This window comes from Amblyraja radiata, chromosome 2 (genome assembly GCF_010909765.2).
Source record: "Amblyraja radiata isolate CabotCenter1 chromosome 2, sAmbRad1.1.pri, whole genome shotgun sequence".
Taxonomy (NCBI): Eukaryota; Metazoa; Chordata; class Chondrichthyes; order Rajiformes; family Rajidae; genus Amblyraja; species Amblyraja radiata.
In genome coordinates, this window is record NC_045957.1 from 38,910,676 (window position 1) to 38,936,340 (window position 25,665).

The 25,665-nt window shown below is 44.5% G+C and overlaps 1 protein-coding gene across 6 annotated transcripts in view; it reads left to right on the top strand.

Annotated features, from left to right (window-relative positions):
* Positions 1-557: 557 nt before the first annotated feature.
* Positions 558-25,665, top strand: part of zeb1 (zinc finger E-box binding homeobox 1) — a 181,025-nt gene continuing 155,917 nt past the window's right edge. For 4 of the 6 annotated variants that reach the window (XM_033045286.1, XM_033045297.1, XM_033045321.1 and 1 more), the window contains exon 1: positions 808-978. In XM_033045286.1, the coding sequence (XP_032901177.1) occupies positions 921-978 (58 nt within the window). In that variant the 5' untranslated portion in view covers positions 808-920. Of the gene's footprint in view, positions 664-807; positions 979-3,277; positions 3,601-25,665 lie in introns of those variants that run through there. The other 2 variants (XM_033045331.1, XM_033045307.1) reach the window with 2 other exon arrangements.

Consider the following 25,665-nt stretch of genomic DNA (forward strand, 5'->3'; position numbering starts at 1 on the left):
TGTGTGGAGGAGAGAGATTGTGTGTGTGTGTGTGTGGAGAGGAGGGGGAAGAGAAAGAGAGTGTGTGTGTGTGTGTGTGGAGAGGAGAAGGAAAGAAAGAGAGAGTGCGTGTGGAGAGGAGAGGGGGGGGAAGAGAAAGAGAGAGAGTGTGTGGAGAGGGGGGGAACGCAACAGTTGTGTGTGGTGGCGAGGGGGGCGTCGCCCGGCTCGAGTGTGTGTGGCTAGGAGGGGGAGACGCGAAAGAGAGGTGCGTGTGGGCCAGTCGGGGGGGGCGGACGCCCAGCGAGTTGGTGTGTGGCAGGGGGGGGGGAGCGAGCGCGTGTGTTTGCGCGGGGGCCTCGCAAGCTGTGTGTGTGGAGAGGAGAGGAGGGGGAGAAGAGAAAGAGAGAGTGTGTGGAGAGGAGGGGGAGAAGAGAAAGAGAGAGTGTGTGTGGAGAGGAGAGGAGGGGGAGAAGAGAAAAAGTGTGTGTGTGTTGAGGGGTGGTGAGAGGGGGGGAGAGAAACAGCAATCTGCAGGAGGGTTAAAACCTCCCCCTGCTGCCACAGGGAGCGCTGGCAAAGGGGTGGGGGGTGGGGGGCTGGCTGGTGTGGCCGGGCTCTGGGTGGGGGGGGGGGGGGGGCTGGAGTGAGCAAAGCTGGCGAGCGAGAAGAGTCGGCGGAGAGGTAAGTGTGTCGCAAAAAAAAAAAAAAAAAAAAAAAAAAAAAAAAGCCCAAACAGAGAGAGAGCGAGAGAAAAAAAAATTATAAAAAAGTGTCGCAAAGAAGTATTGGCTGGGCTGGGCTGGCTTGCTGGTGGGTGGGTGGGTGGGGGTGGTTGCTTGCTTGCTGCTTGCTGCTTGCATGCATGCATACATACATGCGTCCTGGAATTTGACAGCGCTTATCAATGAAACGAGAGAGGGAGAGGGAGAGAGCGGATCATGGCGGATGGCCCCAGGTGTAAGCGCAGAAAGCAGGCCAACCCCAGGAGGAAAAACGGTGAGACCCGCTGCCCTGAGGCTGGGGGGGAGAGGGAGGGAGGAGGGGGTGGAGGTGGAGGGTGAGGTGGAGGTGGAGGTGGGTGAGTGGAGGAGGAGAGGAGGAGAGGGGAGAGGAGAGGCCCGGAGGGTGTGTGTGTGTGTGAGGGGGGACAGGGTGTGTGTGTGTGTGTGAGGTGGAGGAGGAGGAGAGGCCAAGTTCCCCCTCACACACACACACACCCGGGATAAAACTGAGAAGAAACAAAAGAAGGAAGGAACAAAAAAAAACTTCAACTCGGGGTAGAAAGAGAGGGAGAGAGGGAGGGGGGAGAGGAGAGAGAGAGAGTCGCCGATCTCATCGTGAAGGAGAGAGAGAGAAATATATATTTTCAACCCCCCCCCCCCCATTGGCCCGGCTTTTATTATTATTATTTGCTGAGAGAAAGGAAAGTGCCGTTAAAGTTGTGAGGCGGCGATTGTAGCCGGAGTGTGAGTGTGGAGTGAGTGTGGAGTGAGAGTGCGTGGTTTGTTTTACCTGCTGGGCCGGGCTGGGCTGGGCTGGGCCGGGCGCCTAGCGGTTCACTCACTCACTCACTCACCCTGTGTCCCTGGACCGTTATACGGCGCTGATCCTGATCCTGATCCTGCTGCTGCTGCAGCCGCTCACACACTCACTCACACACACACTCGTCTCTCTCGTCTCTCACACTCACTCACACACACACTCGTCTCTCACTCTCACACACTCTCTCCCCTCTCACTCTCACACACTCCCTCCACTCTCACACTCCCTCCACTCACACTCTCTTCCCCCTCTCACTCTCTCACTCCCTCTACTCACACTCTCTCACACTCCCTCCACCCCCTCTCACACTCACACTTTCTTTCCCCTTTCACACTCACTCCACTCCCACCCTCCCTCCACTCTCTCCCCTCTCACTCCCTCCTCTCACACTCTCTCTCCCCTCTCACACTCTCTTTCCCCTCTCACACTCTCACACTCCCTCCACTCTCCTCTCACACTCACCCCTCTCACTCCCTCCACTCACACTCTCTCCCCTCGTTTCTCTCTTATCCCTCGTTTCTCTCTTATTCCTCTCTTCCCCTCCCCCCCCTCTCTTCCTCTCCCCCATCCCCCCCTCTCTTCTCCCTCTCCTCCCCTCTCTTCCTCTCCTCCTCCCCCTCCCTCCTCCCTCCTCCCTCCTCCCTCTCTTCCCTTCCCCTTCTCGCTTCCCCTCTCCCTCTCTTTTTCTTCGCTTCCTCTCTTCCTCTCCCCCCCTCTCCTCTCTCTCTCTCTCCCCCTCCCTCCCTCTGCTCTTTATCTGTTCAGACAGCCGCCTCCACCCAGCCCGGGGCCATCAATGCAAGACAGCAACACATACATACACATACACATACACACACACATACACACACACACATATACACACACATACACACACACATACACATACACACACACACACACACACACACTATATATATATATATATATATATATGTATATATAAACTCCAGCACTTTGCCGCCTCTTCACCTACAAACTGTTTTTTTGGCCAGCACAGTAAAATGCAGTATCATATATATTCTCCAAAATTCCCCTTTTTTTAATACACTATATCGGGGGGGAAAAAGAGAAACTTAGTACCTGACGCAGTCGGGGTTAAAATTGTTTATAAGAGGAAGCAAGACTTTTATTTTTGTTTCTCGGTGGGTCCGATGTAAACACAAACTGTTTTACGAAGTTTTTGTTTATGGCTCAATTTGCAAAGGAAGGATTTGGTTGAAATGCGTGTCGTTTGGTCGTGGTACCAATGTGGTGGTAATGGTTTGCGTGAATTGCGGGGCCTCTGGGTCGCTTCGCTGAGTCGGGGACCCTCGGCGAAACAGCTATATAAGGAATACATTTACATTGCAGCCTGGAAGTAGTTGCATTTTTTTCTCTCCCTCTTCTTCATTTGCTTATTTAAAGTTTATTGTGAGTGTATGCGGAGGCTGTTTCTCAACGGTGACTATGGAATAGTGCCTTCTTCAGGGTGCACGTTACATTTCACTTCGAGAGTTGCAATGATTTTTATGTGCATTTTTATTTAGAAAGGTAGAGATTTATTTTCCTTCGGGAAAATGCAAGTGAACGGTGTGCTCATGAGCATCACCGCTCCTGCATTTTAATGGCTATTGTGTATTTTCCAAGTGCAATGATCAATTTTTAAATCCTACATTTTTGGAATAATTATCTGTTTGTTTATAATGTATGCGTTTGTCAGGTTAAATGGATCTATTTAAAAAAAAAAAAGAATATTTTCCCATAATGGTTGATGCTAAGTTGATGGGCTTTTCCCGCTGACGAAATTGTGACATGTGCGCTTGCCGCTGCGAGCGAGGGAGAGAAGGGAGGGAGACCGATGTAAACATGTTTACCTGAAAAAATGGGACTGCGACGGTGTTTAAAAATGGCTAGAAAACCCGGAACCTGCCTCTTAATCTACCGTGGCCGTCTGTAAACCCGATAGCAATGTGATAACCCAGCGGGATTTTATATAAAAAAAAGAAAAAGTATCTCCGTTCAGCAGGAGAAAACGATTCCTGGTTGTGGTGTCGAGGCGAACTGACAGGCTACAGCAAATGGCAACGTGTGCAGGTAGAAATGGTGTTAGTTTCAGCCCCCTCTGTCTGCTTCAATCTCCAGGGAGAGATTTATTTACCATGGTTGCAGTAAGGTTATTTTCCTTTGTGTTTTGTGCGGGCATAATCTGTTAAAGGTACTTTAATTTATTTATTTTACCAGTCCTTTAGCATTTTTAGATTTAATTTTGGAACTGCCCCCATGGATCTTGGAAATAGGGATGTATAGAGGTAGATCATATTTATTTTTATTTTTTTTGAAATCCACGACATGCACGCCATCGTATGCATTTCGTCTCGGTGTGTCTGTCGTTCCTTCTCTATATATGTGTTCCGGGGAGGGGTGTACTGGTCGTTAATATCTGATTAGATTGACGCCTGGAAGCTCCCGCAGAGGAGTGAGTGGAGGAGGGGAGGGGAGGGGGAAGAATGAGCATGTTTTCTGTTGGGTGGTGGTTATTGTGCAGGACTTGTCCACAGGTAACAAATGCGATCAACGCATTACAGATTTTTTTTATTTTTAAAAAAACATTGTGTTCCTGCACCTTTGCCTTCCATGGGAAAAAAAACAATTTTGTTAACGGATTGCACATTATGTTAAACGAGAGCTCTGTATCTTTAATCCTATTGGAGCAGTAATAAATCTTTAATTTTTCCAAGTCTCTGCCTATACTCTGTCTGCCCACTAGGGTAGCTTTTTTTATTTTTAAATTGTCCAGGTTAAAGTAATTATAAATCTGTTTTTTTGTTGTTGTTTACAAATTGGAAACTTCACAATTTGTTAATTGGTCATCTTATATTCGGTTTTTTGATTTCTTTATGTGCTCTAACTTTTAAGAGTATCTTATCTAAATATCAGTTTGTACTCCACTGCTTCATTCCAGTCAGTTTCATCCAGCAATGTACTAACTACAAGATACCCCCTTTTCACGTGAATAGATTTTCTTTCTTTTGAAATGGAAATCACGAGAGTTTTGGCATGGGTTTCCCCATGTTATTGTCCAATTTGGAAACGCTTATTTTGATTTGTATGTAAAAGTAAACCTCTATACTTCACAACAGGTGCTGAGAATATCAGCAAAAATCAACTTCTTAATTTAAATCTTGTGTGGAAAAAACAGCTATGGGTTCAGGCTGGCCACGAAGAATTGCGATCATTTCGACTCTTAAAGTTTGAGAGGCAAAGAACTGAAGTAAGCGACGAGAAACAGAAACTACTGATTTAAAAATAAATGTAAGGCGGATGATTCTTGACTCTATATAAAACTTGTACATGCTGGATTTACTTATGAAAGCCTTATTTTACTAGGCTCATGTTTGTAGATCAATCACTATTGCTGATTATGAAGTTAAGCGAATTGTGGTCTTCATTGCTTCATACAAAGTTGACTTCAAGTTAAGCACTTTAAGCATAAATAAACCTGAGTAATTATATTTGGGTTTGTGAAGGTGAAGAATGTTAGTGTTGAAGGTTGGAATGCAGGGTTTGCTTTTCAATACTTGGTGTCAGCATCCCATGCAGTTGGGTGCGAATTGGAAATAACATATAAGCGTAAATTGTTCCAACCCCAGAACTCTATATCAGATATCCAGTTATCTTTAATGATCTCGTTTGAGCTGTGGTCTATGGTCGTCAGGTACCAGATAGAGTGGCAAACATTTTACTTTCATTAATGGTGCATTATGTTTGCCTTATTTTGCTAACTGGTTCGCTGAATAAGTGAAATACAGCACCATCGTCATGTTAATAACCAAAAACAAAGCATTTAACCGCTGCATCCAAAGGAGCCATTATCCAACGGGAAGAGTTTTGTGCTCACATTTACAGCTCAGATACTCTTCCAAAGTAAGCTACTCCAGAATTCTGTGCCCAAACTCAGCAGGAGGCCAGCATACAAAGTACTGCTGAGTGACCCTTGACCCAGAGACTTGAATGCCTTGGTATGATTTCACTTTCACTGTATCCTTTGTCAAAGTGAATGCTTGTCAGATCAGATGTGTGTACAGACCTTTTTCAGCAAATTTGCCTGAAGGAAAGAACAAAGCAGTAGGTCATCCTGGGCATTATCCTTGTGTTTGTTTTCTGTAGTGCAGGATGGGGGAGGGGTTCTTCTTAGTTCTGAGGAGGTACCGAGCATCCACTGTAGTAGTAGGTCGGTATTTTATTTTCTGTTAGCTTCAAGAGTGGTCTTGTTCTTTACTCTGAATATGTATAGATAACTGACCAACTGATCCATGCGTCAAGCGCACCAGCTGATTTGTGTACAAAGAAAGTAGGAAGAAGAAAATGAAGGTGGAAAATACAGTGCCCACATCTTGAAGATTAGACAAATACGCCTTGAGTGTTTTTACACATTCCGTTTGTGCAGTGTAACCTGTGCGTAAGTGATAACATCTCTCGCTTTAATCATCTCATTTATTTCTAGGAAGAGTGTGTATTTCAATGATTTCATTTTTGCACTTTTTCTGAACTGTGAAGATTTAGCTAATGAGTTTAAAATTAGCAGTTGTTCTTGTTCTAATAACCAGAGTCCTTTTTGGCTAAACCTTGCATTGTTCACTGGCATGGTTCAGAAATTGGTCAGTTACGTGCAGAAAAGCACAGGGAGAAAGGCCTAGTTACCTTTTATAGATTGTTCGCTGTACCTCATACAGTTTCTGCATTAAAAGAAAGGGCCTATTCACTGATTTCAGTGCAGAGAGGCACGAGTCTTTTCATACTATGCTTGTGGGAATTTTTATTCCAAATTTACTCACAGTGTTTGTTGGAATATCAAAGATTAGCATTGCAATCATGGCTGCTGGGAACAAAAATGTTTGCAGTTTTATTTTTGTATCTTCAAAATGTGATATGTTGTGGTTGATATTTAAATCTGAACAGAACAATATTATAATATTATAACACAATTGCAATATTATGCCATTTTAGAGTATGTTACATTTGATGGCACTCTTAAGTGACTTGGAATAATGACCTTGTTTCTGAGGTCACCCATGGAACCTCTTCAAACTTTCAAACCACTAACTGTTCAGCCGTTGCCTAAGTTGTACAGTAATTTAAACTTGAGTCTTCAAATAGTTTAGTTTAGTTTATTGTCACGTGTACCGAGGTACAGTGACAAGCTGAGTATGACATGTTATACATTGGGGAGGGGGGGGAAAATGATGGAAGAAATGATAATATAAGCACTTCTTAAATTAGAATTTTGCGATGGAAAGTTTATTTAAAACTTGGGGTTTGCAGAGATTCTGATGGGGTCAATTTTTAGCTGCTATGTTCATGCTTTGTCCAGAATCGTCTACATACCGATGTTGTTTTCCATGTTATTGCAAATTAAGTGGAATAAATTTGAGGAAGTTGGACAGGAATCTGGACCGGTAGAGTAGTGGATGTGTATCCCCTTCTGCTTTATTTGTATGTCAACTAATTTTCAGTATGTATTAGAATTTGGACAGCTGATTAAGACATTATCTGTTTTACAGTAGTGTGTAGGGGGTCGTTAGATTGCAACCTTCACGTGGTCCACCCTGTTTCAACGAATGCAATCAACCCGGCGTGCACTTTCAAATAAGATCAAATAGAACAAGTTGTCCTACAACTTTAGGCTGTGCACGCCATACGCAAGAAGAAGAAGAAGAAGTAGTGTGTAGGAAGGTACTGCGGATGCTGGTCTCCCCTGACTTCAGTCTGAAGGAGGGTCTGGACCCGAAACGTCCCCCATTCCTTCTCTCCAGAGATGCTGCCTGTCCCGCTGAGTTACTCCAGCATTTTGTGTCTATCTTCATGTCTGTTTTACAGTTAGGTGGGTGCTAATGCCATTTGGGAGTCAATAATAGTTAAATGAGCCCTTTTATTTTATTTGTTTTTGTCCTTTTTTGCTCTAGCTGAATGGGGCTTGTGCTAAGAAGCACGAGGTCGCAACTGTTTATTTCTGCTTTGGCGAGATGAACAACTTCATAGCAGGGGAGTCTACTTTGGTTCCCTGAAGAAAGTTTGCCAGTACTGTAGCAATAAATGATTTAAAATATAATTTGAAATATTTCTGGATTCAAATCCAATAGATTAATTGGCCTGAGAAATGTTAATGTATAACAATAGTGTTCGATTCTTTAATTGCCTGGCACCAGGAGCCTTCCGCAGGGAGGCGTTAAGACGGAGTTTTATGAATGGCCTTGGGAGCTCTAATAAAACTGACATAACTTAGCATTATGTTTGGTGTTATGCCTAGCAGAAAGGTTAATGATTTTGTTGTCAACCGATAACTCAATCCTGCAACATCAGTCAGAACTTTCTCAGGGTAATGTCCTGGACCTGTCCACGTTCAGTAGCTTCGTCAATGACTTCCCTCCACTAGAAGGTCAAAATCAGTTATTGAAAATACTACCACCGAGGGAGTTGGATTGGAATGTAGACCAGTAGGATGCTATTTTTTGTTTGTGCAGCGTTTAGCTCTATTTAAAATTCCTGAGACAGGGAGGCAGTCTGCCTACATGCAGCTGGTTCTGAACAGTGTGCAGGTCTAATCTAATAATTGTAACGTTCACACTGTATGGGTGCCGACATGTAAGAAGCGAACTACTTTCCCTTGAAGTTCAATGGAATCACCGTAAATATGCTCCATCCCCAGCCTTAAAGAGATGTGGTGAGAATAGGAGAGATGCTACTGATCAAAACTTAAAATATACGTAGATTACATTTTATCACTGTATGCTTCGTTGTCACCTTCCCCTGGCTAACAATGATCTATCCAACATTTTCCTTGAGCTTTGTCCCCTTTGATGTCTCGTTTTCACACCTTACCCTTCCTTATCTCTGTCTCCCTCGCCCCTGACTCTCAGTCTGAAGAAGGGACTCGTCCAGCACCTACACAGAGAAAGTCAGAGGTGGTTATTCTGTGTTGGATGACCCGTGTCCAACTCGAGCTGGGCAGGTGCCTGTTTCCTTGCTCTATACCTCAAGTTCAAGTTCAAGTTAGTTTATTGTCATGTGTCCCTGTATAGGACAATGAAATTCTTGCTTTGCTTAAGCACACAGAAAATAGTAGGCATTTACTACAAAACAGATAAATGTGTCCATATACCATGATATAAATATATACACACATGAATAAATAAACTGGTAGTGCAAATAACAGAAAGTGGTTGCTAATAATCAGAGTTTTGTCCGAGCCAGGTTTAATAGCCTGATGGCTGAGGGGAAGTAGCTATTCCTGAACCTGGTTGTTGCAGTCTTCAGGCTCCTGTACCTTCTACCTGAAGGTAGCAGGGAGATCAGTGTGTGGCCAGGATGGTGTGGGTCTTTGATGATACTGCCAGCCTTTTTGAGGCAGCGACTGCGATAAATCCCCTCGATGGAAGGAAGGTCAGAGCCGATGATGGACTGGGCAGTGTTTACTACTTTTTGTAATCTTTTCCTCTCCAGGGCGCTCAAATTTCCGAACCGACTGTGCACCTGTAGAAGTTAGAGAGAGTCTTCCTTGACAATCCGACTCTCCGTAATCTTCTCAGGAAGTAGAGGCGCTGATGAGCTTTTTTGATAATTGCGTTCGTGTTCTCGGACCAGGAAAGATCTTCAGAGATGTGCACCCCCAAGAATTTGAAGTTCGTGACCCTTTCAACCATCGACCCGTTGATATAAATGGGGCTGTGGGTCCCCCTCCTACTCCTTCCAAAGTCCACAATCAGTTCCTTGGTTTTGCTGGTGATCAGGGCCAGGTTATTGCGCTGGCACCATATGGACAGTTGCTCGATCTCTCTTCTGTACTCTGACTCATCCCCATCAGTGATACGCCCCACAATAGTGGTGTCGTCAGCGAACTTGATGATGGAGTTCGCACTGTGGTTCGCTACGCAGTCATGGGTATAGAGTGAGTACAGCAGGGGGCTGAGCTATGTATGTACACTACAAAGTATATTGACACCATAAAGACTTAAATCATGATTTTGATGGAGTATTTTCTGTTGGCGGGGAAGGGTGCGTTTGCAGTAACGCTCATTCGCGCACTGCACTTGATTGGAACCTCACCCATCCACCAACATGTCGTGGCTGATGTAGCTAGTCGTAAAGCACAGAAATAGATGATTTGGCCCACCATGCATGCTCTTTATTTACAAGATGCATCGCGTCTCGTAAATGAACTAAGGTTGTTTGTGCAGCACGTCCCACACCCACAACTTCCATCACGTGGCAGGAAATGGTAGTTGGATGAGAACACATTAACCTCCAAATCACATGGCATTATGATTTTGATACATATTGCATATTTCTTCGCAGCTGGCTCGGTGAAAATCCTGTAATTCCTTGCCTGGCACTGCAGATGGCAGCAAGGCTCAATGACAGCCAGCTTGAAGTCCTGTAGCAATGGGCAACCATTGAGGCATCAATCCTGAGTGAAATTTCCTTAAATAAAGATCACATTAAAAATAAGATGAAAGCAATAATGAATATGGAAACGAATGAATTAGTAGCAGCGTACTCTGCCCTTAAAACCGGCATCGCCATTTAATAATATAACCAGTCCGACGGGAACTATGAATATCTGCCCACCTTTGGAAACCTAATTTCCCCTTTGCTTATCATATAAGCAGATAGCTATGATTTAAGAATGGCCAATGAATCTGCCGTTACTGTCCCTTGAGGAAGAGCGTTTCAAAGGCTCGTGACCGCAGAAAACATTTTGCTTTATCTTTGTTGCAAACCCTTATTTTTAAATAGGAGACATTCTTTCTGTTAAGACCCAGCATGATGTTATGTTTCAATCAAACTATTGCTCGCTGGTCCAGACTCTAGCAGGTGCAACCTACACAGCACAGGTATTAGTCGAGCAAACCACCTCTGAACTGGCTTCAATCCACTTGCATCTATCTTTAAATAATAAGACACAACCGCTGATGTGATCTCATAGAAGCCTTGCAGTATTGAAGTATTTTCGAGGTTTCGACTTTAACTGCGAACGGAAAACGTCAAATAGTTTAGAGATACAGCACGGAAACAGGCCCATCGGCCTACAGAGTCCGCACCAACCAGTGATCCCCGTGCACTAACTCTACCCTACACAAACCAGGGGCAATTGACACTCATACCAAGCCAATTAACCTGCAAACCTGTACGTCTTTGGAGTGTGGGAGGATACCGGAGTTCCCGGAGAAAACCCTCGCAGGTCACGGGGCGAACGTACAAACTCCGACATACGGACAAACACCCATAGTCCGGATCGAATTCGGGTCACCCGCGCTGTAAGGCAGCAACTTTACCGCTGCACCACCGTAGCACAGAAAATATGAACCACTTCTCATATCTTCGGAGCCGTCGGGTAGCGCTGGCCTATAACAATTATGAAATTCACTGTCACCTTCAATGCAGAAGTATTGCCTTTAGTCAATTGAAGAAAACGCTAATTGGTCAAGACCTGACCAAAACGCATGGTTTATTGGGCTGCAGTGATCTCTACCAAGGGTCTAGACCCGAAACATCACAAATCCCTTCTTTCCAGAGATGCTGCCTGTCCCGCTGAGTTACTCCAGCATTTTGTGTCTATCTTCGATTTTAAACCAGCAGTTCTTTCCGACACTATATATTTCTGAGACCTGTCTACAGCAGGCATCTCAAGGTGCTAGAATAAGAAGATCTTGGCGCTGCAAGATCCTCAAATCTATTGAGAGGGTCAGTGAACTTATGTTAGTTCCTCTCCCATTACAACGTCTCCAGAATTGAGGGTCCAGGTACCCTCAGTCAATTGGATTGGGCATGCTGCAAGATTTGCATAACCAATGCTAGACAACCAAACTCTTCTGAGATCTGTGTTTGGAAGCAATTACCAAATAGAGAAAGGACAAAATTGATGGGTGGGCTCAAAGTCTCAAGCCTCCGAGGAAAATTGCCGCATCCACATTTAGTCCTGGGAATCTCTGGTTCTTCTCTATTCGAAGTGGAGAAGGAGCGCATAAATCTGTCAGTTCCACATTGGTCATGTTAACCACCTCAACACCCACAAAACCAGAATGGATGCAAGTCATCCCCAGTCCCAAGATACTGCTGTAAAAAAATGTATAACTGAAGCATAACCTCTCCTATGTGTGTGTTCCGTTGCCCCCCAAAAAATGTTGTTAGCTTTCCTAATTGATTGCTGTATATGTTCACTCCTCTTTTGAATTGTGCAATAGGGCGCCCGATTCCTGTGCAACACCATGCATATCTCAGAGTTATAGCAGTGCAGTGGTAGAGCTACTGCCTTACAGCGTCAGAGACCCGGGTTTGATCCTGACTCCACGTGCTCTCTGTACGGAGTTTGCACGTTCTCCCCGTGACCGCGTGGGCTTTCTCCGGGTGCTCCGGTTTCCTCCCACATTCCAAAGACGTGCAGGTTTGTAGATTAATTGGTCTCTGTAAATTGTCCTTAGTGCATAGGATAGATGGTTGATTGTTGGTCGGTGCAGACTCGGTGGGTCGAAGGGCCTGTTGCAATGCTGTGTCTCTAAATTAAACTGAAAGCACTGCAGTCCTTGCTATTTAAACAAAGTGGCTTCTTTATTATTTATTTAATACGGACAATTTAGCATTTTCCTACTTCATGCACTGTGCCAGATTGCTTTCCATGTGGTAAACCTATCTTAGTTTAGAGATACAGCACGGAAACAGGCCCTTCAGCCCACCAAGACCGCACCGACCAGCAATCCCCCCACACCAACGCCATCCTAAACACACCGGGGACAATTTACAAATTTACCGAAGACAATTAACCTACAAACCTGTACGTCTTTGGAGTGTGGGAGGAAACCGGAGCTCCCGGAGAAAATCAAGGCGGTCACGGGGAGAACGTATAGACAGCACCCGTAGACAGGATCGAAGCTGGCTCTCTGGCGCTGCAAGGCTGCAACTCTACCGCTGTGTCACCGTGCGGCCCCATTCTGTATCCCTTAGATTGGATGAAGGATGTTTGATCTAAAATGTTAACTCGGTTCCTCTTTCCACTTGCTGAGCGTTTCCAACGTTTTCTGTTTTTGATTTTAGATTTCTAACAGCTGCAATTTTTCATCTTGATTCTGTATTCCTTTAGGGCCTGTCCCACTTTCACGACTTAATTCAAAACCTCTGCTGAGTTTAAAGGACCTAAAAAAAAATCAGGATCGTGGTAATCTACAAACTCCTACAACCTTCCACGACTATGTTCACAAACTCCTACGAACTCCTACGAGTATGTCTACACGACTATTTCGATGCCCTCCTTACGAGTAAAAAGTTGCAATTTTTCATCCCGACCATTCTTTTTTACTCGTGGACATTTTTTACCAAACTGGGAAAAACGTCCCAACTTACCTGATGCCACGAGTACCTACGGCTGGCATAACGGGCCGCTACGATATATCTACCAACTCCTACGACCTCCTATGGACTCGTTACGAACATTCTGCGAGTTTGAATCGAGGGGAAAACTCGGGAGAATTCGTGAATAACTAGTGAAAGTGGGACAGGCCCTTTTGTATTCTCATGCCTCGTCACAACCTCTCTGTCTTTGTCATTTATATTTCTGTTCCAAAATCCTTTTGTTTTTCAATGCAGTTTGATCACCAACATATTTCACTTGATGTTTTCAAGAGAGAGTTAGATTTAGCCCTTAGGGCCAAGGGAATCGAGGAAAAAGCCGGGACGGGGTACTGATTTTGGACGATCAGCCATGATCATATTGAATTGATCATATTGCTGGCTTGAAGGGCCGAATGGCCTACTCCTGCACCTATTCTCCACGTTTCTATTTGTGAATGTTGACACTTTATTTTTTGGTGGAATCACTGCATTCAAACTCTCTTATCGGGGCTCTTCTATTTGTAGTCATCTGGCACAGGAATGTCCTGCATGGTTTTGGTGACTGGAATATTCAGATAAAAGCCTCAATCTATTTTGATTATATTTAAAGTCACTAATTAAAAATGTTAACTCAAATTTGCTACATGTATCTCCCAAATTACCCTATGACTGATTTGGTCAGTTAAAATCTCGCAACAGCAGTTTTCCTTGGTTTTTTCCCCTTGACCTTTTCTTGTTTGTTTATTTTAAATTCTATTCATGTCGAACAGTTATATGACGAATCAGTTGCAAGAGGTTCAAACAAATTAATTAATGGGATGAAAGATCATCCTTTTTTTTTCATCCTGCCCCGCTTCCCCTTCCTCTTTCATTACTATTCTTTCTTTCCGTGAAACTTCCTCCTTCCATTTAAAGTCATTTTGTGTTTTGTTTTTTCAAAGATAGACACAAAAAGCTGTAGTAACTCAGCGGATCAGACAGCATCTCTGGAGAAAAGGAATGGGTGACGTTTAGGGTCGAGACCCTTCTTCAGACCCTTCTTTAATCTGAAGAAGGATCTCGACCCGAAACATCACCTATTCCTTCTCTCCAGAGATGCTGCCTGACCTGCTGAGTTACTCCCTCTTCAGTCTGAAGAAAGGTCTCGACCCGATACGTCACCTATTCCTTCTCTCCAGAGATGCTGTCTGACCCGCTGAGTTACTCCAGCTTTTTGTGTCTATCTTCAGTTTAACCCAGCATGCTTCCTACACTATTTATCCCATTTCCTTTATACAACAACTATGTTCGCACCAGTGAGGAAGGACAAACCCTGTAGCCACAGTAAGACAGACAAACTCAAACGACAGTGCAAGTCTTGCTGTTAGTTTTAGACGTTTATGCTGACTAACAGGAGGGCAAATAACTTGAGTGATCCGTGTGAACGTTTTTTTAAACTATATAATCAATCAAATAAACTGGGGATCAAATAAAGTGGATGGGTGCCACTTTAATTGGGTGTCACCTTTTCCTTTTCTCCAGAGATGCTGCTTGACCCGTTGACTCACTCCAACTTTTTGTGTCTATCTTCTGTTTTATCCAGCATCTGCAGTTCCTTCCGACACAGGTGTTTTTGTCCCCCGCTTATTGAAATAAACGGTAGTTTCTCTTGATTTTATTGCTTCCCAGGGTCTGAAAAAGTGGAAGGACTTCTAATCTGTCTTTTCTCCCATTATAAGCCTGGTATTATCTAACTGTTGAGCCTTGTTTTGTTGTCCTGTTTCTTCACATGCCTGTCAACTTCGCCCTGATTCTCCTACCATCTGCCAACACTAGGGGACATCAGTCGTCATAAGCCTTTCAAAACTTAATGTTGAAACTAGAATTGCATTCAAAAGACTTTCAGTAATTTTAAAATTCATATTTGAACTTCTAATTGGTTAAAGAATTTCACTGTATTTACTTCTGGTCTGCTAAAGTGGTTATTTTAACTTCGCTGGCAGGAAACTGACAGAAGTTGATCCAAGTGGAAAGTGAAGAAGAATTGGAGGTGATCAAATTCAGTAAAGGGGCTGTCCCACTGCGGCGACCTAATCCGCGAGTTCTGGCGAGTTTGCCTTCGACTCATACTCGCAGCATGGTCGACACGAGGTCCCAGGAGGTCTTTGTAACTCTCCTTCATGCTCAAGAGTAGTCCCCGCATACTAGAGACCTCAGCTATGTCGTGGCATATTTGGAAAAATGCCCTTGAGTAAAAAAAGGTCACCATGGAAAAAATCGATACTTTTTTTACTCATTGGTTTAGTCGAAGTAGATCGTAGTAGGTCAGCATGTTATAGGTAATCGAGGGTAGTCGAAGGTAATCGAAGGTAGTCGTAGATAGTCTTCAACATAGTCGAAGGGAGGTCGAAGGAGGTCGTCTTCACTCTCCACTATTCGGTGTCCAATTTTCCTGAAGTTAGTCGTAGCTAGTCTTCAACATAGTCGAAGGAGGTCTTCTATATGACATTTTTTCAAACTCTCCTAAATTCTTCTAAAGTCTCCAATTAGGTCGCCGCAGTGGGACAGCCCCTTTAGAGTCTTGCCATGTTGTTTAGGCTGTTTGTTAAATTGTTTTCAGTGCCGCCCCTGGCAACGCGTTCAGAGCCATAACAGCTTCTTGTGCACGCTGGGTACACTCCATGCCAGTGAATGTTCACAGCTAGTTGTTGAGCAATGTAACTATGGTCTGGATGCAAATTTCCCCAGCTATTCTGCGAACAGGTGGTAACTGGTACCTAACCACACTGTCATTGTTGAAATCATTAAATCGCAGATGTGGGCAGCACTCATTTTACACGCATGCACCTGTTGAACCTACCGTGTGAGGTCTGCTGTGCATAGATAGAAATAAATATGACTTGTTGACCCATACAGATTTGCTTGAGAAAATTCTGTTTATTTTTGCTCAAAAAGAGGAGTTTTGATTATTACTCAAACTTGTTGTGCTTTAATTAACATAGAAACATAGAAAATAGGTGCAGGAGTAGGCCATTCGGCCCTTCGAGCCAGCACCGTCATTCAATATGATCATGGCTGATCATCCAAAATCAGTACCCCGTTCCTGCTTTCTCCCCATATCCCTTGATTCCGTTAGCCCGAAGAGCTCTATCTAACTCTCTCTTTAAAACATCCAGTGAATTGGCCTCCACTGCTTTCTGTGGCAGCGAATTCCACAGATTCACAACTCTCTGGCTGAAAATGTTTTTCCTCATCACAGTCCTAAATGGCCTACCCCTTATTCTTAAACTGTGACCCCTGGTTCTGGACTCTCCCAGATTTTAATTTAAAAATAAGCTTGAGCGGTTTAATATTTTTGTTTTCTCTTTTCTCTTGCGCAGCAATTAAATTCCAAATGCAAATTGGCATGTGTTGAACCACTTGAGGTTACATTGTTTTATTTGGTCAGACTTGAACATATTTGATGAAGTTTCCTGATTTAGAGGGAGAACAAAAGGAGGGAATTTGTATTTTAATTTTCTTGTTAAATATTCATGGTCTGAATTGAACGCCTGGTTATAGTCGTAACATTTTGAGTAATAGTGAATTTATAAAGGAATCAACAGAGACCAAATAAGGCTCAGTTGTGGCAGATGTTATCAGCGTACAGTGCTATGTAACAAACTTGTGGAGGAAGTCGCGTCTGTGGAGGTAGAGGGATAGTCACATTTTGAATCGAGACCCTGCATCAGGACTGAGAGCGTAGTTTACTGTAGTTTATTAGTTTAGGGATACAGTGCGGAAACAGGCCCTTCGGCCCACCGAGTCCGCACCGGCCAGCAATCCCCGCACACTAACACTATCCCTACACACGCTAGGCACAATTTTACATTTATACCAAGCCAATTAACCTACAAACCTGTACGTCTTTGGAGTGTGGGAGACAATAGACAATAGGTGCAGGAGTAGGCCATTCGGCCCTTCGAGCCAGCACCGCCATTCAATGTGATCATGGCTGATCATCCCCAATCAGTACCCCGTTCCTGCCTTCTCCCCATATCCCCTGACTCCGCTATTTTTAAGAGCCCTATCTAGCTCTCTCTTGAAAGCATCCAGAGAACCGGCCTCCACCGCCCTCTGAGGCAGAGAGGAAACCAAAGATCTTGGAAAAAACCCACACAGGGTCACGGGGAGAACGTACAAACTCCGTACAGAGAAGCACCCGTAGTCAGGGGCGAACCCGGGTCTCAAGGCAGCAAGTCTACCTCTTTGGCACCGTGCCGCTGTGCAGAAGAGAGATGGTCAGTATCATTTGAAGGAACTGGCAGGTGATATTTGGGGCCAAGTGGAGAGGAGGATGATGAGCAGATGGAGCCAGGTTGGGAGAGGGTGGAAGTTGAGTTGGAGACTGGAAGGTGATAAGCGGAGTCAGTAAAGTGCTAAAGATTCTGGAAGGTGATAATTGGAATCAGGTAATGGAGCAAAGTAACAGTTGAGATAAACTGGGTAGATCAGATGGCCAACATGCCATTCAATCCAGTTCACTGATGTCTCGTTTGTATTATTATTAAGTCAATATATTGGTAACATTTTAATAATCAGACAAAAATAATGCTGCTTGAGAAAAATTGCAAAAAACTTTAAACTCCGTACTATAAAAAATTAATTTACAGAAATTGAAGTTATTGTGCAAGCATTTTGCTCCGTGATAATGTTGTCAGCTGCTCATAAAAGTTGATGTTACGTCAATACTGTTGGCATCCGTCCATACGTGAGAGATGATGGTGCGGCTTTGATGCGTCCTGTGCGGAGAGAGGGAAGGTTTCATCGGTGGTTGCATTTTCTACTGTGGCTGACTTGGCCCATCTGTGACAGGCAAACGCTCCTTCAGCATCCACAGGTGAAGTTGTCTCTGGCCGTTGTATTGGCGAACGTGTTGCTGTTGCCGTTGACCATTTTGTGGTGTTGGCACCTGGCCTCCAGCATCTTCAACCACATGCTGACGTACTACTTCATACCCACCTGGAGGTCCTTGCTCCACCTCTCCCGGTCCTCAGCAGCAGCTTCCCAGTTGTCAGTGCCAATGTTAAAATTTGTGGTGTCTCCTTTAATCGTATCCTTGTAGTGAAGGTCTTCCCCTTGGCCTCTGTGCATTGGCGACCTCCCTGTACAGTACATCTCTGGGGATGTGTCCAATTTCCATCCTGTGAACATGTCCATGCCAGCGGAGACACTTCTGCTTCAGGACCGTAGGGATGCTGGGCGTGTTGGTCGGTGAGAGGACAGATTCATTGGTGATTTTGTTCTGCCAAGAAACTCCCAGGATGCGACAAGGACAGTGGAATAGAAAATAATTCAATTTCCTTCCTTGGTGTGGATAGGTTGTCCAACCTTCACTGCTCCACCGTGATGTGCTCATGATGCTTGCTTTATAAACAGTTATCCTGGTCTTGATTGTGAGTTTCTTGTTCTTCCATGCCCGCTTGGTGAGCCTCCAAAATGTGGTTGTTGCCATTCCTGTACATGAATTGATTTCCTCATCCAGAGAGTGGCTATCACTCACTGCAGATCCTAGGTAGGTGGATTTGTTGACAGTTTCCAGCGGAGTGGTGTTTTGGGTGATTTCAGGGGGGAGTGGAGTGGCCTGACCCATGACAACAGTCATCTTAACGCTGATTGTCAGCTAGTATTTGTTGCAAGCGTGAGACAGCCCCTGATGTCCTTCTAACGTTGGGGAGATGAGTGCAGCATCATCAGCGTACAGGAGTTCCCCTCTAAGCACAATTATCGCCTTGCATACCATGAAAAACTATATTTATCTACTTGAGTGACTTGAGTGGTGTAAAAGTACTTCACATACTAATATTGTGCAGGGCAGCTTGACTGCAACACTGGATCAAGGAAAAAAATATGCTTACTTCTACAATTACATTTTGCATTCCTTCCTCCGTGGAAATGTGTTTGTTAGTGGCCTGCCCTTAATTTCTTGCAAAATTCAACAAATCTGCTCATGTGACGATAATCTTTGGTGAACCAAATTTTTCAAATGTGCACCATTTTAATTAAACTAGTCCAGTTGTGTGTTGTCTCATCGAGGACACAATGCTCACGATAGTCTTATTATTATAGGTTTGTTGCTGAGAAGAATTGCCAATTCCGCAAGCATTCTTGCATGACGATTACCTGAGGCGAACCAAATGTTCAAATGTGCACCCACTTAATGAAACCAGTGCAATTGTGTGTTGTCGCATTGCGGACACAATGTTCACGATAGCCTATTAGGATAGATTTGTTGCTGAGAAGAGTTGCGGTTTAGAAATCTAGTTGGTTGCACAGGAGAATGCAAATAAAATATCTTCTCATTCTTTGTTGCTCAGCTTTCAGGTGAAGTGATTGCAGATGTAGCCGGCAATAAGAACGACCCCCGCCCTCGGGATCCTCCTCCTCCCTTTTCCCTTCCTTCTACCCCGCACCCCCCACCAGTCTGAAGAAGGGTTTCGGCCCGAAACGTCGCCTATTTCCTTCGCTCCATAGATGCTGCTGCACCCGCTGAGTTTCTCCAGCATTTTTGTGTACCTTCGATCTTCCAGCATCTGCAGTTCCTTCTTGAACAATAAGAAAAGCCAGCTTTGTAATCATTTATCATGGGAGGAACTGATTACAAATTTAGGAAGATTAAGCTTTACACTTTAACACCAAACACATTAACTGCTCCTCCCATTGCCATACTCGCTTTCCTGTCCTGGGCTTCCTCCACTGTCAGAGTGAGGCCCAACGCAAATAGGAACAGCACCTCATATCTTGCTTGGGCAGCTTCCCCTAACTTCAAGTAACCAATGCTTTCCCTTTCTCTCTGTCCCTCCCCCAACCTAGTTCTCCGACTAGTTTCACTATCCTCTCCTTACTCTCAACCTGAAGAAGGGTCTCGACCCGAAGCGTCGCCCGTTCCTTTCTCCAGAGATGCTGCCTGTCCCGCTGAGTTACTCCAGCATTTTGTGTCTATCTTCGGTGTAAACCGGCATCTGCAGTTCCTTCCAAGACAATTGTAAGATCAATTTAGCAATTGAAGCAGAGAGGACACTTTTTTTTACAATGCATTGAAAATCTGTTTAATGTTTCATCAACAACATGTATGAACGTCAGCCTTGGGGCACCCCCGACTGAATAATGTGACTTTGTTATTGTTTCCCACCTGAGCTGTTCTTGCGACTTCTGAGGCGAGCAATGCACGTGCCAGACATAAGGCCACCAGGTAGAGATGGCCTAAATTAAGCCCAAGAGAATAAAAAGGGCCAGGCGTGGGGCCATTCACCTAAAAGCATTTGATCCTAGATTATTTTTAGCTAATGAGCCCACGGCACCCTTGAGGGAAAAACTGTTTCAGTTTCAGTTTAGTTTATTGTCACGTGTACCGAGGTACAGTGAAAAGCTTTTGTTGTGTGCTAACCAGTCAGCAGAAAGACAATACCCGATTACAATCGAGCCACTTACAGTGTATAGATGCATGATAAGGGAATAACGTTTAGTGCAAGGTAAAGCCAGTCAAGTCCGATCAAAGATAGTCTGAGGGTCACCAATGAGGTAGATAGTAGTTCAGGACCACTCCCTACTTATGGTAGGGCGGTTCAATTGCCTGATGACTGCTGGGAAGAAACTGTCCCTGAATCTGGAGGTGTGCGTTTTCACACTTCTATACCTTTTGCCCGATGGGAGAGGGGAGAAGAGGGAGTGGCCAGGGCACGACTCAAGCTTGATTATGCTGCTGGCCTTGCCGAGGTATAAAATAGTCCATTAATATGGCTAAATTTCACTTGTTAAATTTCTAAATGATTGTTTCGTTGTTTTGGTTTATCAGGATACCCTGCGTTTCATTCAGTCGATGAATTTGTAATTAATCTAACATTTCCAGATAGCATAGGAGAGAAAGTGACGTGGTAAGTTTCACCATGTTAGTTGTCACCAGGATGTTTAATACCTTTCACTATGACTGAATCGATATTAGTTCTTGGCATTAAAATCAGATTCTTGTGTGCTTCATGCATGATCATTGTAAACATGGTCAATTGGACAGCTGTAACTTTGAGAAGATTTAGGGAAATGCAAAAATGTTGCCATCAAGTGAATCCCCTTAACATTTTGTTGGTCTGCAATAGACATAGAAGGAGGATAGATACCCTGTATTTATTTATTGATATCATGAACTATTCTCTAGATAACACAAACAATATAAGCTTTGTTTAGAGACACAGCCGGAAACAGGCCTTTAGGCCCGGCGACCAGCGATCCCCGCACACTAACACTATCCTATAACACACTGGGGACAATTTACATTTACACCAAGCTGATTAACCTACAAACCTGTACGTCTTTGGAGTGTGGGAGGAAACCGAAGATCTCGGGGGAAACCCACGTGGGTCAGGAGGAGAATGTACAAACTCCGTACAGACAAGCACCCGTAGTCGGGATCGAATCTGGGTCTCCGCCGCTGCGCCACCGTGCCGCCCTAGTTGTTAAATTAAGTGTTAAGGGCCTGTCCCCCGAGCATGGGACTCCATGCAGCAAGCACGACCTAAAGGGCCTGTCCCCCGAGCATGCGACTGCATGCGGCAAGCGCGACCAAACAAGAAGCGGGGGCCGCGCGGAGGTCGAGTGAGTGACTGCGGGCCGGCAAGCCGTTGCCGCGCGGAATTTTTGAACACGGTCAGTTTTTCGGAGCCCAGTGCGATGTCGGGACCAGCTCCGCACAACCGAGCGATCGAAGTGGGACCGGCCCCGCGAGGCCATACGGCTCAAGCGACCACGTTAGGTCGCGCTTGGCGCATGGAGTCGCATGCTCGTGGGACAGGCCCTTTAGTTGCTGGCAATAAAAATGGTCGTCTTGCTTTGCTGCTTCCCACCCTTATCTTAACTTTCCAAAGATCAGGTGAATGGTCTCTTTGCTTGTGCAAAAATGCTTTGATGGCTTTCTTTATGCCAAACATAATTTTACATGTTTTTACTAGTAGTGTGAATCTTTCAAGCTAGCTACGTAGCAGCCTGTAAAACAATATTCATTCTGTTCAATTAAAAGTTTTTGTGTCGGGTCTCGTTCTCGTCTGTTTTTGGAATCACCTGCTTTATAAATTATTTGCAGGTAGAACTTTGTATCAGGAGTGATTTCAATCTGTTGTGCAAGTGAGGTGAGATCAAGTGAGGGGTGGAGGAAGTTACCTTGTACGTGGACACCTTGTTTATACAAGCAAAAGGGCAAAGTGGACATGAAATGAAAATAATGTGCTTATTTACTCGGCATATTTACATAAGACACATCAAACCAAGCCACTTTCATTCTGTCTTGCAGCTAAAATTGAGTCTGTTTGATCTGACAATGTTAATGGAGAAGCAATAGATTATCTCCCAAGTTACTGATTAGTGTGGCAGTTTAAGTATTAGTTAATTTGTTCTTTTGCACCTTACTGCAAATTGATATATTTTTTTTCCCATTGGAACTTCCATACTCTGGTGTGGTTTATAAGAATGGCAGTGAAATAACAACAATAATTTATCAATGTGTAGGAAGGAACTGCAGATGCTGGTTTAAACCGATGATAGACCCAAAATGCTGGAGTAATTCAGCGGGACAGGCAGCATCTTGATGCTGCCTGTCACGCTGAGTTACTCCAACATTTTGTGTCCAATAATTTATCAATGATCATTATTAGTTCTGATTTCCATCGGCATAGACAACCAAAGGCAGCTTCTCCTCTCTGATAATAGTGCCTGCTGTAAATGTTAGGTAGACAAAAATGCTGGAGAATCTCAGCGGGTGAGGCAGCATCTATGGAGCGAAGGAAATAGGTGACGTTTCGGGTCGAGAAATGTTATGCTGGATTATGTGCTGAAACTGTCAACCCTCTGACCTAGAGGGACAAATGGTGTCAGCTGGGCCAAGGTCACCCTGGTTAACATAATAACCTATTGCGTGTTAGGATCCAGTTTGAATTTAACCTGTAGGAAGGAACTGCAGATGCTGGTTTACACCAAAGATAGACATGAAATGCTGGAGTAACTCAGCGGGACAGGCAGCATCTCTGGAGAGAAGGAATGGGTGACGTTTCGGGTTTAGACCCATTTTCAGACTGAGTCTTCTGGCGGGAAATCCTCCCAATTATAAGAGCTTAATTTTGATAACTCCCCCTTTGCTTAAAGTCAAAGATTTATACAACACAGAAACGGGCCCTTCGGCCCAACACTTCCATACTGACTGAGTTGTCTACCTGAGCTAGTTACACTTGTTTGTTTTTCGGCAAATATCTCTTTAAATCTTTCCTATCCATGTACTTGTCAAAATTTATTTTAGACATTACAATTGTAGTTGCCTTTACCACAGCTCACAGTTCGTTGCATTTACTCATCACCCCTCTGTGAGAAAAAGTTGCTTCTCAAGTTCCCATTAAATCCTTTCCCACTCACCTTAAATTCATGCCCTCTAGTCATAGTCATAGAGTGATACAGCGTGGAAACAGACCGTGCGGCCCAACTTGCCCACATCAGCCAACATGCCCCAGCTACACTCGTCCCACCTGCCTGCGCTTGGTCCATATCCTTCTAAACCTGTCCCATCCATGTACCTGTCTAACTGTTTAGAGTCATAGAGTGAAACAGTGTGGAAACGGGCCCAACTTGCCCACACTGGCCAACATGTCCCAGCTATTCTATTCCCACCTGCCTATTGTTTCTTAAATGTTGGGATAGTCCCAGCCTCAACTATCTCCTCTGGCAGCTTGTTCCATACACCCACCATCCTTTGTGTGTAACAGTTACCCCTCAGATTCCAATTACATCTTTTCCCCTTCACCGCAAACCTATTTTTACACTCCCCTACCATAGCGAATTGTCTGTGGCCATTCACCTAATCCATGCCCCTCATGATTTTGTAAACCACTATAATGTAGTCCCCTCAGCCTCGTTCGCTCCAAGGAAAGCAGTCCTGGCCTCTCCAATCTCTCTTTATGACTCAAGTCCTTCATTTATTTTTTTCTGCATCTTCTCCAGCTTTAGCACATGATAGTAAGGCAGTCAGAACTACACTCGATCCTTCAAATGCAGCCTCTGCAATGCCTTGTTCAGCTGCAAGGTGACGACATTGCAGCTCTTGTATCAATGCCCTGCCCGATGAAGACAAATGTGCGATATGCCTTCATTACCACCCTATCTACCTGTGTCGCCATTTTCTGGCAACTACCCTTTGGACTTTGTCCAATAACATTCACTAGGGCCCTGCCATTCACTGAGCATATCTTGCCCTTATTTAACTTCACGAAATACATCACTTCACACTGGTTTGAGTTAAATTCCATCAAACAATCCTTTGCTCATTTTCTGAGTTCTTGATCCCATTGTGACAAGAAAGGGGCGGCACGGTGGCGCAGCGGTAGAGTTGCTGCCCTACAGCGCTTGCAGCGCCAGAGACCCGGGTTCGGTCCTGGCTACGGGTGCTGTCGGTACGGAGTTTGTACGTTCTTCCCGTGACCGCGTGAGGTTTCTCCGAGATCTTCGGTTTCCTCCCACACTCCAAAGACGTACGGGTTAGTAGTTTAATTGGCTTGGTATGAGTGTAAATTGTCCCTAGTGTGTGAAGGACAGTGTTAATGTGTGGGGATCGCTGGTCGGCGTGCTCGGTAGGCCGAAGGGCCTGTTTCCGCGCTGTGTCTAAACTAAACTAAACTAAACTAAACGGATACGCAAACGTACACTGATATATGTGATATTCGTAGATTAAAATGCACTGTTGAAATAGAAAGCTTAATGTGTCATGTTCTTATCAGATAATAAGTTGTTTTATTATAATAACAACTTAAACTGCCACGGCAATCAGTAATTTGGGAAATAATCTATTGCTTCTGGATTAAAGTATGACAAATATTCAGCTGGTCAGACTGCATCTTTCAAGTAAGAGCAGAATGTGTGTAAGACAGCCTTCTCAGGCATCTATTAAGATGCAGAGGAAGGGGGTGAGAACACATTGGCGAGTTAAGGTAAGGAGAGTGAAAGGAAAAAGATAAATGGCAGGGTAGATTATGCTGCAGAGCAAACGAACACTGCAAAGAAACAGGTCCTTCAGCCCATCGTGCTGCTTCGACAATGATGCCAATGTAAACTAATCCAATCCGCCTGCATGAGGTCAGTATTCCTCTGTTTCTTGCCTGTTCACTTGTCTGTCTAAAAGCCTCTGACTTAAGGGGCTGTCCCACTTGGGCGACCTAATCCGCAAATTCTGGCGAGTTTGCCCTCGACTCATACTCGCAGCATGGTCGACACGAGATCGTAGGAGGTCCTCGTAACTCTCCTTCATGCTCGAGAGTGGTCTTCGCGTACTCGAGACCTCAGCTAGGTCGCGGCGTTTTTTTCAATATGTTAAAAAAATGCCCGCGAGTAAAAAAAGGTCGCCGTGGAAAATAACGATACTTTTTTATACTCGTAGGTTTAGTTGTAGTAGGTCGGCATGTTCGTCGTGGGTAATCGAGGGTAGTCGAAGGAGGTCGTCTTCACTTTCCACTATTCTTTGTCCAATTTTCCCGAAGTTAGTCGTAGCTAGTCGAAGCTAGTCTTCAACATAGTCGAGGAGGTCTTCAACATGACATTTTTTCAAACTCTCCTAAACTCTTCTAAACTCGCCAATTAGGTCGCCCAAGTGGGACAGCCCCTTTAAACTATCAAACTTTCTTTCACCACCTTCCCAGGCAGCATACTCCAGACACCCACCATGCTCTGTTTAAAACAAAATGCCTCTCAGGTCTCTTTGAAAAATTTCCCCCCGCCACACCTTAAACATATACT